The sequence below is a fragment of the Alternaria arbusti genome (assembly GCF_024043155.1).
Source record: "Alternaria arbusti strain BMP 1465 chromosome Unknown scaffold_2, whole genome shotgun sequence".
NCBI lineage: Eukaryota > Fungi > Ascomycota > Dothideomycetes > Pleosporales > Pleosporaceae > Alternaria > Alternaria arbusti.
Genome location: NW_026249942.1, coordinates 913,954 through 926,600, shown reverse-complemented (window position 1 = coordinate 926,600; position 12,647 = coordinate 913,954). Strand labels below are relative to the sequence as shown.

The 12,647-nt window shown below is 51.7% G+C and overlaps 8 protein-coding genes across 8 annotated transcripts; 2 read left to right on the top strand and 6 right to left on the bottom strand.

Moving 5' to 3' along the window:
• Positions 1-298: 298 nt before the first annotated feature.
• J4E86_001877 (uncharacterized protein) lies at positions 299-1,654 on the bottom strand (the record flags this gene model as incomplete). Its single annotated transcript, XM_051442440.1, has 1 exon — positions 299-1,654. One exon carries the CDS (start codon positions 1,652-1,654, stop codon positions 299-301), a length of 1,356 nt encoding a protein of 451 aa, XP_051306028.1.
• Positions 1,655-2,168: 514 nt separating this feature from the next.
• Positions 2,169-3,569, bottom strand: J4E86_001876 (uncharacterized protein; the record flags this gene model as incomplete). Its single annotated transcript, XM_051442439.1, has 3 exons — positions 2,169-2,294; positions 2,316-3,412; positions 3,467-3,569. The coding sequence occupies 3 exons, from the start codon at positions 3,567-3,569 to the stop codon at positions 2,169-2,171; spliced, it is 1,326 nt and encodes a 441-aa protein (XP_051306027.1).
• A 351-nt stretch (positions 3,570-3,920) lies between these two features.
• J4E86_001875 (uncharacterized protein) lies at positions 3,921-5,190 on the bottom strand (the record flags this gene model as incomplete). Its single annotated transcript, XM_051442438.1, has 2 exons — positions 3,921-5,066; positions 5,131-5,190. 2 exons carry the CDS (start codon positions 5,188-5,190, stop codon positions 3,921-3,923), a joined length of 1,206 nt encoding a protein of 401 aa, XP_051306026.1.
• Positions 5,191-7,593: 2,403 nt separating this feature from the next.
• Positions 7,594-8,033, bottom strand: J4E86_001874 (uncharacterized protein; the record flags this gene model as incomplete). The annotated part of the gene is made up of 3 exons (XM_051442437.1): positions 7,594-7,876; positions 7,929-7,960; positions 8,010-8,033. 3 exons carry the CDS (start codon positions 8,031-8,033, stop codon positions 7,594-7,596), a joined length of 339 nt encoding a protein of 112 aa, XP_051306025.1.
• A 175-nt stretch (positions 8,034-8,208) lies between these two features.
• J4E86_001873 (uncharacterized protein) lies at positions 8,209-8,861 on the top strand (the record flags this gene model as incomplete). Its single annotated transcript, XM_051442436.1, has 3 exons — positions 8,209-8,344; positions 8,408-8,470; positions 8,551-8,861. 3 exons carry the CDS (start codon positions 8,209-8,211, stop codon positions 8,859-8,861), a joined length of 510 nt encoding a protein of 169 aa, XP_051306024.1.
• A 578-nt stretch (positions 8,862-9,439) lies between these two features.
• On the bottom strand, positions 9,440-9,740 carry J4E86_001872 (uncharacterized protein; the record flags this gene model as incomplete). The annotated part of the gene is made up of 2 exons (XM_051442435.1): positions 9,440-9,534; positions 9,590-9,740. The coding sequence occupies 2 exons, from the start codon at positions 9,738-9,740 to the stop codon at positions 9,440-9,442; spliced, it is 246 nt and encodes an 81-aa protein (XP_051306023.1).
• A 505-nt stretch (positions 9,741-10,245) lies between these two features.
• Positions 10,246-10,868, top strand: J4E86_001871 (uncharacterized protein; the record flags this gene model as incomplete). The annotated part of the gene is made up of 2 exons (XM_051442434.1): positions 10,246-10,513; positions 10,606-10,868. 2 exons carry the CDS (start codon positions 10,246-10,248, stop codon positions 10,866-10,868), a joined length of 531 nt encoding a protein of 176 aa, XP_051306022.1.
• Positions 10,869-11,023: 155 nt separating this feature from the next.
• On the bottom strand, positions 11,024-11,855 carry J4E86_001870 (uncharacterized protein; the record flags this gene model as incomplete). The annotated part of the gene is made up of 3 exons (XM_051442433.1): positions 11,024-11,371; positions 11,428-11,692; positions 11,752-11,855. 3 exons carry the CDS (start codon positions 11,853-11,855, stop codon positions 11,024-11,026), a joined length of 717 nt encoding a protein of 238 aa, XP_051306021.1.
• Positions 11,856-12,647: the final 792 nt, after the last annotated feature.

The following is a 12,647-nucleotide window of genomic DNA, read 5'->3' as shown; positions in this document are numbered from 1 at the left end:
CCAAGATAATGTATCCTTCTATTCTGCATGTCGGATGTCAGGATATGAGAACGATGGTCCGTACCGTGGTAGAAATGCAATGAAATAGCTCTTGGGGTAATTATGTGCTAGGCCTCCAGCGATAATGGTGGGTGTATGGCTCTCGCTACTTGAAGCCTTACCAACTAGATACGCTTGCACCGTGTGTACTCGCATAGCCTGCCCCGTGACAAGGTTCCCTGCTTTCCATGCTGCAATCTCCCAGTAGTCGTGTATGCCCCCACGGATGTACCAGAGATCTCAAGACAGCAAGGGCTCTCTACTGCTTCTGCTTGGTCGTTTTCTCCTGAGAGGCTTGCGCATTCCGGATGATGACTTGCATCTTTTTTGAGAGGTGCCAAGTATAGGTAGCAGGAACGCTGGCTCCACATTTGATCAAGTAGCACACGGCGTCGAAGTTGTTCAGATAGATGGCGTACTCAAGTGGTGTAATGGCGTCGCAATGCTTCAGACGATGGGTCGTTATAACCAGATCAATGTCTGCACCAGCTTCGACGACTGCGCGAATTACCGCAACACCACCAGCTCTTATGGAAGCCGCCAGGGCTGACATCTGGGCGCTACTAGAGTCTAGCTGAATGCTTCCGTAGTTGATGAGAGTGGTAACGATGGCTGAGTCTCCGGTCTTAACGCCCCGTTCGAAGATAGTAGTGTTGATATGGAAGGGCTTGGTGTCGGGTGCGGCTTGCAGAAGAGTTCTGAGGACGTTGTTGCTTCGTGAGAGAATTGCACGATCAATCCACTGACGATAATAGGTTTTGTCGGGAAGAGTCAGGTAGCGACGAAGGTAGCCAAGCAGTAGCTTTACCATGTCGACGTTGTCATCTGCGATAGCTGGTTGCATGGAGCCAAGCATACTGTATGGAGAACCGACATTCATTACCTGACTCCTTTTGAACCTCTTGGACTTTTGTTCGTCCAGGACTGTCATCATAAGAGTGATCATCTTGTGATCATCTTGTAGAACAGCAGCTAGCATTGGCTCTTTAAACACATCCCGCGAGAGTGAGGTAGGAGCTTGGGGTAGTAGTCTTGAGACTACGTCATAAGCACCTACACTTATCGCCGCGATGAGCTGGTCATGATAGGTGATATCCTTGCTCAGTGGTTGGCGCAGTTTCTTGTATGTTTTCTCGCTCACGAGCGAGGTTGAGTCATTCCGCCAGAGAAAGGTAATAAGAAACGGACATGTCTGCGCAACGCCTGCACAAACCTCCAGGAGAATGTTACGGCCGTCGAGATTGTCTGTTGCGGTGAGCTCCTTGGTGACATACTCCACCATTTTCTGTATCTTGGCGGGAAGCTCCGGTAAGACATCGCGTGGACTCTTGACGTGATATGCGAGGTAGTGCTTCATGTTGTCTTTGCGGGCGAGTAGGGACAAGGCATAGTAGCCGCGAAACGCCTGTCTAGGTTGTACGGCTAGAATGTTTGCGCTGATCTCCTGATCAAAGGTTCCTATGAAATTATCAGCCCTGAGCATTTGCGCGACCACGGGAATGAGAGTCTTACGGCATACGCTTCGCAGTTTCCAAGCACATAGGACACCAACATCACTGACCAGGCAGTTGATGACGTGCCTGAAGATCTCAGGCGGGAAGTCGAGCAAGTCCATCGCAGTGACTGAAGTCGTTACTCCAAGCTCGTCACTTCTCGAATCTGGCTCACGTTAGTGCATATCGCAATCAAGCTGACGGGGGTTATTTACGTAGGGGTTTCAGTCGTTGCAGTCGCGACACAGTGCGGTGGAGAAAGGAAGGAAGCAGAGTGGGTTGCCTCAATAGGGAAAGGGCCTGTGTGCCAAGCTTTCTTGGTCCAGACAGAGGTAAAGGTAGTCGCAATCGTCGGTCACCTCGACTTATGTGTCGCCTTGGCAACTGCAATTCGAGGCGAGCGCGACTTTGATGACGAAATAGGCCGTCATAGGTATCAGGCAGCCATGAGTTTGAGCAGAAAATAATGACTTTTAGGTAAATGCAGTAGAGGTATGTGCAACTTCAAACGCCGTGTGCATCATGATAATGAAAAAGTGCCCAAAAGAAAATGCCTACCTTGATCGCAAATTCGCTTGTGTAGGTAATCCCCCAATCTTTCTCTGGGGAGTACGTCAAGCAGAGTACGTAGTAAACTCAGAGCTTCTCCTTCTCTTTGCGTGACAACTTGCGGAATTGCGCAAACTCCTCCGGAAGGTCATTCCCACCGCCTGCTTTCATCTTGGCCTCTCGCAGAATCTCATAGCAAATACTGTACTTCCACTGGGTGGGCCAAGTACATACCTGGGGCAGTGGTGAACCCACCTTCAACAGATAGCGAACGACTGAGTAGTTCTCCCTCTTGATCGTGATCATGATAGGCATGACCTTCTTCCCGCGCAAAAAAAGCTCTTGTTGGACGTCTGCACCAGCATTTACCAAAGCTTGAACGAGACGGACGTTATCCCCATATACTGCTTCGACCAGTGGTGATGTTGCGAATTTGTGGTCGTTGGCATCAATGTAGCCATCATCCAGGAAAAGCTGTACCACATCATCACGATCATCGGAACAAGCCTTCTGAAAGTAATGCCAGGTGATCTTTCTTGGGGAACCTTGCTTATCGTACGGAATTTCGAGGATGCTTCGCACGGTTTCGACACTGCAATGCACGAAGGCAGTGTCCAGAAACATGTTGTAGATAGCTTTGGAGAAAGTAAATCCCCGGCCCGTGTACCATTCGACGAGGATGCTCAACAGAATCTCGTCATCTTGGCGTATGGCGCCGTGTACTGCCTCTGTAATCGAAAAGCCTCCGTTGCTGGAAACCAAGACAGCAGATCGTGCGCGTGTGGTTTCATCTTCTTCGCCCATAGCTGTTGAAAGCCCCCCTAGTATGGCCTCTACAGCGGCTTCGTGACCCAAAATTGTTGCAGCGTGTAGAGGTGCACCAAAGATAGGGTGGACGGCAAAGTCTGTGAGCTCTTGTATCAAGGTCGGTACGAGAGGATGAAGTTCGAGACAGAGGGCAGCGACCAGCTTCTCGAAAACCCCGAATAAAGGTATTTTGGTGATGTTTGGGTAGGCCAGTACTGCGCTGGTCCCGCGTCTCAATATTGACAGAATCTTGGAAGACGAGCAGAACCAATGAAGGTTGTCGCAAAGCCCTTGTCGCAGGGTGTCCTTCTCGTTTGTTGAATTGATATGCAGATCTTCGGCAAGAGAATTCACCATGTCGCTGACCACGTTTGGTAGATAAGAATCCGCATCCAGAAGTGCCTTACTCCTATAGTAAAGATAGAGTCCAGAATTGTTATCGAATATGCGCGCTCCAGGTCCAGTCAAAGCGACAACAGGCTGCTTGGCGAAGATTTCGTAAATTATGGAATCCTTGAAGGTACCTTTTCTCAATCAATGCGCATTCTTGACTTGCAGGTTTTCGTTCATTCACTTACGACAGACTTCGCGGAACTTCCAGGCCGCGTTGATACCAACGACGGAAACAAGTTCGTGAGTGACGTTGTCGAATACCTCTGGCGGGAGCTCGAGGAGTAGCATTGTTGTAGACTGCGCCGGTGGATGTTTGTCGTTGCTTCTTAGCTGTGAGACACTGAAGTCAGCATTGTCTGAGAAGTCCAGGTGGCTAAGGTACCGTAGTAGTCAGTGTACTTGCTTGGGTGTCACTGTTTAGGTTTGAAGATGGGAAAAGAGAAGACAGGAAAGGAAAGAAGCTTCTTATAGTACTGAGACTACCCTGCAATGTGGGCGCTACTACCGTGGCTTCTCTCTCTTGGTAAGAGAGAGATGTAGATAAGCTAGCAAAGAACTCTCGTGTTTCTTCCGCGGTACCTGAGGTGAAGGTGAGGCATGCATGCTCCATGAGGTGAGGTCGTCCAACTCGTCCCAGTATCAAATCCGGTGCTTGCTTCGCAATTTCTCAAGCCTATCCTCCTCGCTCTGCAGATATGCCCCCTCGTCCTGCTCCATTCTGTTCTGACTCTCCATGAACGTTGGGACCTTATCTCCACTCTGCTTCATCCTGGCGTCTCGCAAAGCGTTGTACGGCTCTGGTTCTGATATCGTGTACCAAAGGTCGACGTGACGCACGACAGCGCCTCGCTGAAGAAGATACTCGACTGCAGCCATCGGGTGAGCGGCGGCGAACTCCAGCGGACTTTCATTCTGGGCTGGTGCCCCACAGTACTTTTTCGGCTTGGTAGTCAGGTAGTCCGTCTTATTGATGTCGGCGCCAGCATCAAGAACTGCTCTGATAATAGCAGTGTCGTCGTCCGTGGTCTTGATGGCGACATGGAGTGGGAGGGTTTGCGCGGAACCCTTGTTGACGTCTACTTGTCCTTCTGATAGCAGGACTTTGACAATGTCTAGGCTATGGGCTTTGCAAGCATAAAGAAAGACGTCTGCGGTGACTTTCGGTCCATATGGAGAACGTAGCACTATCTGGCGTACTATCTCCGCGTTTGGAGGCTGGACGAATCTCACGGCTTCTCGCAGACTCTGCACGTACACATCCCTCACGCCTTTGTGATCATGGTACGACCTCTTCAGAAACTCTGTGAGTCGACCGACAGTACGGGCAGAGTGCTGGTGTATCGCAAGCCTGAAAGCATAAGGTATGTAGAGGCTCTCAAGAGTACTCTTTCCCTGCCGGCGCTTTGCATGATCCAAGATCAGTTGTAAGGTGTCTTGATCGTCTGTAACCACTGCTGCAAGAAGCGGACTCATACGTCGAATCGCCATGTCGTGTTCTCCGAGTTGTGGTAGTAGATCTTCGCGCATCTCGTAGTCACCAAGCGCTGTTGCCGCGACAACCTTCTCCTCGGATGTGAGCCCTGAAGAAAAGGCGGTTTTGCACCATCGATGATGTAGATCGCAATAGCTCTCTGGAGGATCTAGGTACCGTATAGCGTAGGAGAGGTCAGGGAAGGTTATCGTTTGTGCCATTACGGCGCATACATCAAGAAGCTTCTTCTCCTTCTTGTCGTTGGCAATGTCCAACTCTTGACAAAGGTATGAGTGTGTGCCCAAGATGTTGGCCTAGTATTGGGATTAGTAAAAGAATGAGTAAAAGGTACCACGTAACAGCGCTAAATTTACGTACCGACAAGCTGCTCATACTGTCGACAGGCTTCTTGACTCGGTAGTAGAGCCATTCTGGCATTAAATGCGACATAATGCTACCACACCAGCCCCTATCTGCGTACCGTAACTCTTCCGTCTGGTAAAGAAGTATGTCGTCTTTGATCGCGCTGGCAAAGGTGGTGCAGACGAGACGCTGCTTCCACGTTTCCCGCATACCCTCGAGGCAGAATAGATGGTGTGCAATGATGCCGACAACCTAGGCGGGCACCTCGACGTGGGCGAACCGCATGGCGACGACGTACCTTCCCAGCTTCCCAAGAATGCGATTTCCGTTGGATTGTTGGTCGCAAAATGGTGGAAGCCAAAAAGGCGTGGGTCACTAGCGGCGCCAGAATCAGGCACCAATCACGTGTTCACGCGTCTCGGTACTCCCGAGGTCCCACCTGTAGTGTTTCAGGGTCCAGCATTGGTGCACGCGTCAGCACTGCGCATTCCACCTGTAGGCAGTGAAATGGCAGGTGATGCGCAACGATCAGTCTTGGACCTCGTCCTCCGTATATTCCTGCAGCAAGTCCTTGCGGCCGGCGTACGGCGACGGCTCGACATACGTGCCCTGGAAATGTGCCATCCAATTCTCTCCTATTTGCGCCGGCGTGCTTTCCTGGTCGACTGGGATTGCCGTATTGCTATCACGGACGCTCAAGTCACCTAGGTCGAAACGAACATTCCCTTCGCCTTGTTGTATCTCTCGCATAACGCGTGTGAACGATTCAGAAAAGAAGCAGCAACTGTCCATGAGACTAAGCGGGCTTATGGGACGTGGAGCGAGCGGTTCGATTGCTCTTTGCCACCTGGCATCCTCGAGCATTTGCTCAAGGAGAGCGAGCGTACTTGCAGAGTTCCTGGAGTGAAAGGTCACAGAAAAGCGATCGGGAGACAATCTCGTTGAAAGAGCCACGGCTTCCTCGAACCACCGTATGAAGGCCTGAGAGACGCGCACTCGGTCTATATCTCCATCGATATCCCAGGGTCGCCCATCTCTGTAGCAACCTACAACTTCCTCGAAATAGGGCTGACCGACGTTGCCTTTGATGGCGGTTGTGATGGCAGTAGTCTTTGTATCCACTTGGCGACATATACTGATGCGGGGATAGTGTTGCATTATGCTGAACAGACCCAGGCCATGGCACTCTGGTCTTGCTACGCTGGCATGGACTTCATCGAGCACGATGTTGCGGATAACGGACAAAACGCTCGGGTCTAGACCGTTGAGAAATTGTATGGCAAGCGCAGCTGCGGAAAAGTAGCGCTTGGTGGGACCGTCGACACACATGGGACGATATCTCTTTGGCGAACTCCAAGAGATGCATTGTTCTTTGAGCGAGGCGATATCTTCTGCGTTGGGTATCATCCAAGGGTCAGGAATGCCAGGGAGCAGCGATGCGACATTCCGTTGTTCAGGTCGCTGCCCGAGGACCTCGTCAACTTTCAAAAGCTCCCACGACCTCTTTGTCTCCTTCTCCAGGGCCAGCATAAATTTGATAAATCTACGATGAGTAGAAGGTGGATGACGCCATAGTCTCCAGTCATGCACCGTTTGCACGGGGAACGGTTCATGCCTAGCATGACCTCCGCGAAGGCGGTAAAGCAGGGGAACACATTCGGGAAAGTCCACTCCGGCACGCTCAATCATATCGTCGGTGATGTCTTTACGAACCCTGCATAGTTGGTATGCGGACTTTACATAGATCCATTCCAGAGCAGTTGCAAAGGACGCGGCTCTATCGCTCGTCTCACGGTCGACCCATCCCGTCCGGAAAGTGACGGTATTTGTTTGAAAGACGACCGGCCTCAACTCGTGAGCTACTCGACTGCAGGTTTGGATGAATGAGAGATCGATAGGAGCGCCGTTGGCTGCGCGTAACCTGCGCGTGCGCTGGTTATAGAGATAGCCGCCATCCTGGGCGGCATAGTAGGTATAAATCTCATCCCGTAACTCTCGAGGCAGATCGAAAAACCCCGTCATGGCAATGTTGTAAGTGGTGACGGGTTGCGGGATAGGTTGAATGTTCTGATGAAATGCGTGAGTGATGATGGACAAACAACGAAGGAGCGAGCCATGGACCCCACACATTTCGCCAAGAGGAAGCGGTAGCGAGAGCGCTCAACCATAAGCCGCGATGAATGGAGTGAGACTAGCGACATCGCTGTGCCAAGCAACACCGATGCCTAGAGCACTGCGTTGTCTCTGTGGCAGTGCGTGTAAGTGCAAAAAGCACGTAGATTGACCGAGACAGTGTCGGTTGAACAATTGATTCGCGTGCCAACACACCTCAACCGGCATGACGTCTCTAGTGTATCGTAGATAACCCAAACGCCGTAACAATGCAGCCTGTATAGGGATAGAGACCCATGTACACGATATGATACATTCCGTCATTGTAATCCATCCGTCTCTTCTGTACACCCGCTCATGATGCCATCACCTGAAGTTGGCTGTTCCTGGCACGTCCTTGATCTCCTCAAACTTGGTGCCCATCTTCACAACGCTGTATCTTATCAACCGAGGGTCCAAGCTCATAGTTCGCCGTAAAGCGTGCTGTGTGCGGGCGCTCGCATCGAAGCGCATAATGAAGTGGTGGCCGTAGTGGTGTGTGGTTTGCAGCTTCTTCGCTGGCTTTGGGAGGAGGAAGGTGCCCCAGTTGGAGACGCCGCGGACTACGCCTTGTTGATCGAGGACAATCTTTCCGGCGGTTCTGGCGATTCTGGAACATATTGGGTCAGCGTTTGGCTGGGGGTGTTGGAGGGCGAATTTACTCTTTGACTTCAGAGAGGCGGCCGGGCCGTACCTGCACTTGTTAGCATGTACTCTGTTGATCAATGCGACGCTCCTCATACCACTCCGATCATCTCGTACAGCATCTTGCCTCGTTTGCGCCGTGGTGTTGCTGCCGTCTTGCCTTCCGTCGCGAAAAGTGTTCGAATGCGGCCAACCTTTCCGTAATCGCGGAGGAGCTCCACCAATGTCTTGGCGCGTGTTATCACCTCTCCAGCGCGCGCAACTTGAAGCTTCACAACCCACACACAATCTTCTACAATGGCTGCCCGGACTTCAATCGCACGCGCTGCGCGCCTATTCACCTCCGCCGCCGCGAGGAGGCCGTCACCTTTCGTCTGCCAGAGGTGGCAGCAGGCGACTCAGAAGCCACGGTTATTCTCGGTATCTGCCGCACGTACGCACATCTGAAGCTCTGAGAAGCAATTGAGAGGCGAGCATGGGTGCTGACTGAGGGCAGTGAAGGAGAAGAAGTATACCGAGGACCATGAGTGGATTGAGATGTCCGCAGACGGCAAGACATGTATGCGCACCCTCCCCCACATCCCCACATCCCCATACGCCCTTACCGCCCAAGCGCTCTGTGACTGACACATCGCGTAGGCACCCTAGGTATCTCCGAATACGCGGCTAAGGCCCTCGGCGACGTCGTCTACATCGAGCTACCCCAGATCGAAATGGACGTTAGCGAAGGCGACGCCATCGGTGCTGTCGAGTCCGTCAAGTCTGCCTCAGACATCCTCACACCTATCTCGGGTACCGTCGCGGAAGTCAACTCAGCGCTGGAGCAGACTCCAGGCAATGTCAACAAGGACCCCGAGGGCGAGGCGTGGATCGCCAAGATCACAGTGTCTGGAGAGCCAAGCGGCAAGACCATGACCAAGGAGGAGTACTCCGAGTTTACTGAAGAGTAGACGTGCGGGAAGGAGTTTGGGGGAAGGACGGATGCATGGGATATAGGCACCTTGGCGCATACTTCAACATGAAACGCGAAACTTCAGTCAAAATTTCACTCTGCGCGTACCAGCCATCGAAAGCGCCATACTTGCGAGAGAGACTACAGAAAGTTGACAGCAAACAGCATCGCACTAACATCCCAGGAATTTGGTACATTTCTACTCCAAACGATCCTCCTCTTCCCATGTTGTTTCCGACTCCCCAATCCTGTCCACAGCTTCAGTCACCATCTCCGAAACCTCCAAATACAGATCACGAAAAGCTTCCTCCTTCCCTATACCCCTGCCCTCAAGTATAATCTTATCATCAACGACAAGATACATGACGTATGTGCTGTCGCGCGCAGGGCGACTACCCATCTTCCGCACACGAAAATACACGTCCGATCTGATATCCAGCTGAGGGAAGTAGCCTTGCTTATACAGCCAGGCCATGTTTGCTACTCAAGAGGTCAGTAAGCGTACAAAATATTTGAATACGGCCGATCAAGCGAAAAGCGAGGGAAATGAATGAGCGGGTCATGGTGAGGAGGGAGTTACTCACTGGTCAAGCTAACGTCGGATTTAGAGACCCGGAGCAAGAGCTCGTTGAATCCAATGGAGATGTCTTGTAGTGACAGATATTTGCGATCTGTATCCTGTCAATCAGGCGCGCTCTCATTCGAGTGGGTCTCGAACCAACGTACCATTGGCATGCCATAGTCTAGTATCTTCGCGCTCAGCGACTTCCTCAGCTGACTCGGTTGAAGTAGATGGCGACTTCGGTGGGCTTGTTGTGGACTCAGAGGGTTTCTCTTCTTTTCCAATGCCCATGAACAGGGCGACGCATCCCAGCATAGTCGTGGGAGGGAGCATACACAAGACGCATATCGTGATTAAAATCATGGCTTGATGTTGTAGCTTCATGCACTAGAAGGCTTATTGGTTTCGAGAAAGCGAGGGCTGATGGTGAGTGCACACTTCGCTTATATATATAACATTCAGCGCTTGATATCTGGCTGTCGCTATGCGAACCTTGGGAGAGATGTTCAGGAAGCGAGAATAGCCAGATTATGTCTTCCACGCGCCAGAGATGACGAGCCAACCACACCTTCCGCAATTCATACGACCCATGAACAATGATATGGTCTCGAATGAGAAGTATGGGAACTCTACAAACTTCTTCCCAGTGTCCCAAGGTTCACGTATCTCCGTCACACTACGCTTTTGACCCCTCGAAAAAAACATTCAAATACGCCCGCCCGCACCAACACCTCGGTAATCCAGCTGAAAACCTACAAGTCGCACCGCCGCATACATTCCTAAGGTACGGCTGACCACGAAATCTAATCAAAACTCCAACATGACGAACGGCAAAGCCATAACACCCTGCGAAAGCGCCCTCACCACAGGCCCAACTGTAGATCCCAATCGACCATCATCTCCAAGGCCCTTGGAGTCAAGATTAAAAGTACTACTGGGAGTGATGGAATCCCGCCCGAGGCCCACTTTCACACAATCGCAAGTCGCAGTCGAACTCAAATCGGCATTCTCACGTTATTTTTTCATCTACGACAACGACGATGAGGATGACGAAGATGATGGTGATGTGTGGCTGGAAAAGAGCATAGGTACACAAACTCCCGCTCCAATCCGACTCATATCCCGCTATGCCGTGACACTGTGTACTTCCCTCAACATGACCAGCTAACACTAAAGCCAGAGAACCTATCTTTCCTCGCCGTAAACAACCGCTTTCCTTCCAGTCTTTCGCTGAAGGAATTTGCAAAGATCGACGTGTTGACCTCTCTGCGGGGTCATGATCAGTATGCCATGCTCCTGGTGCACGAGAACCAGGTGTTGGCCGAGGGACAAGCTGGCGAACATGGGAAAATGGCCAAGGGCTTGTTTAAGTCGATTGCGATGGAGGTGGGGAAGGTTATCAAAGAGAGGAAAGAGATGGGTGAGAGATGGGTTGGCGCGTGAGAGGAGAGGGGAGCTGTGTAGAGGACTGAGATATTGGTGTTGGATATAGTGTGCATTGAAGACTTATAGCTATGTACATACCAAACCACCAGTTGGAATTCATCCTCCGCCGTCCATATTTCCCTTCCTTACACCCCACACGTTCTACCAACGACCTATCCAGTCCACACATTGGGTCCAGGGCAAGTATACGTAGTAGCCTTGCTACCATATGTATCAACCATGATTCCTGGGTCACTCTGCGCCGCGTATCCGGGAATGTTCGCCAAGTAGTCACCACTCGGAGAAGCACTGCCAGAACCCGTGACTTCGATTTGTGCGCACTCAGCATAGAACTGAGGTGAGTTGGCCTGGTGAAGAGCAAGAAGCTCGTGGCGAACGAGGTAGTTGCCCGGTGCGAGGGATGTGGGAACTTTGGACTCCCAGTACAAGTTCTTGAGGACCTTGGCGGTGCCCCAGCTGCGGCCGGAGAGGGGAGGCGCGGTCATGCCTTCTTGGTCGATCTAGCCAGCGTCGTTAGTAGGAGATTTGAATGTGTCAGACTTGATGATGTGTGTACCTTGAACCACTTCTTTCCAGAACCGTCGCAGCTCTTGAAGTCGCCAGAGCACTTGTACATCCAGACCATAACAGGCCCTTGCTCGTGTGTCCATTGCTTCCAGTTTGCGCGTATCTTCCCGCCGGCTGCTACCTTGGCGGAGAGGTCGGCTGAGGTGCCGCCGTTGCACATGACCTTCTTGTCGTTGACGCTCATGGTGGGGTTGTAGTCAGGCCATTGTCGTTGGATGGTCTTAGGTGAAGAGGAGGGCGAGAAGCCTTCGTATCTAAGGTTGAAGTTAGGTACTTGTCTTGATGGTACTGCTGGTGTTGAGGGATGGCTTACCCGGGGTATGTCACTCCGTCGATGACATAGCTGGTGACGGCGCCGTGGGCTGCAGCTTGGGCTGCGAGGAGCGCTGTGGGTAAGAAGACGTTTGAGAACAGCATTTTTAAGGCGAACAATGTATGCTTCCAGGTGTGATATGATCTCCATCCCTTCTGCACCCCAACCTTATATACTCGCGTCATTGCAGCACCGCCCTACCTCTACGCCCACCACTACTCTCCAATATCCCTCATGATCACATTACTACAGCCCACCACTCACCTCTTCCTGACAAACCTTGTCGCGCCCACTTCACATGAACGCGATAGTACTACCTCAATATCCACGTAATATACAAAGATGCTGTGCCCGGACCGGCTAAACACCATTGGCTGCACAACACTATACGTGCTTCGCTAGCGAGCGAGCCTCCATGTCGGCTCTTGGGTCCCGAGCCAGATCGGCAAGATGATGGGACCGCGAGCGGTACCCCGGATGTTTAATCTGCATGCGAAGGTGGGGATGTGCGGCGTGACGAGGCATAAGGTGAATGGCGCATGTGTTGTCGTGTAAGCGACGATGTTCTGGAATAGAAGGAAGCCACATAGAAATCGTAAGAGGTGTCGGTAGCAGTGAGAAGAAGTTTTAATGGGGTCGTCGCTTCAGGTGCTCGTTGCGAATGAGTGCAGCGACGAACGATCTAAACACCAGCCGGTAGTCGTACAATGGCGTAATGGCTTGGTTTGTAAGTAAATTTGGCCGGATGAGCCTCACACTGTAAGATGAAGAGCATCTTCCTAATCACCTTACAAGGCGAGGTTCATGTTGGCTGCGCAATCGTGCTAACGACCAATACCTGTCTGAGGTGTGAATGCCACGTGCAGGATGCGCCTGGATGCACTTCGTAACAGTTG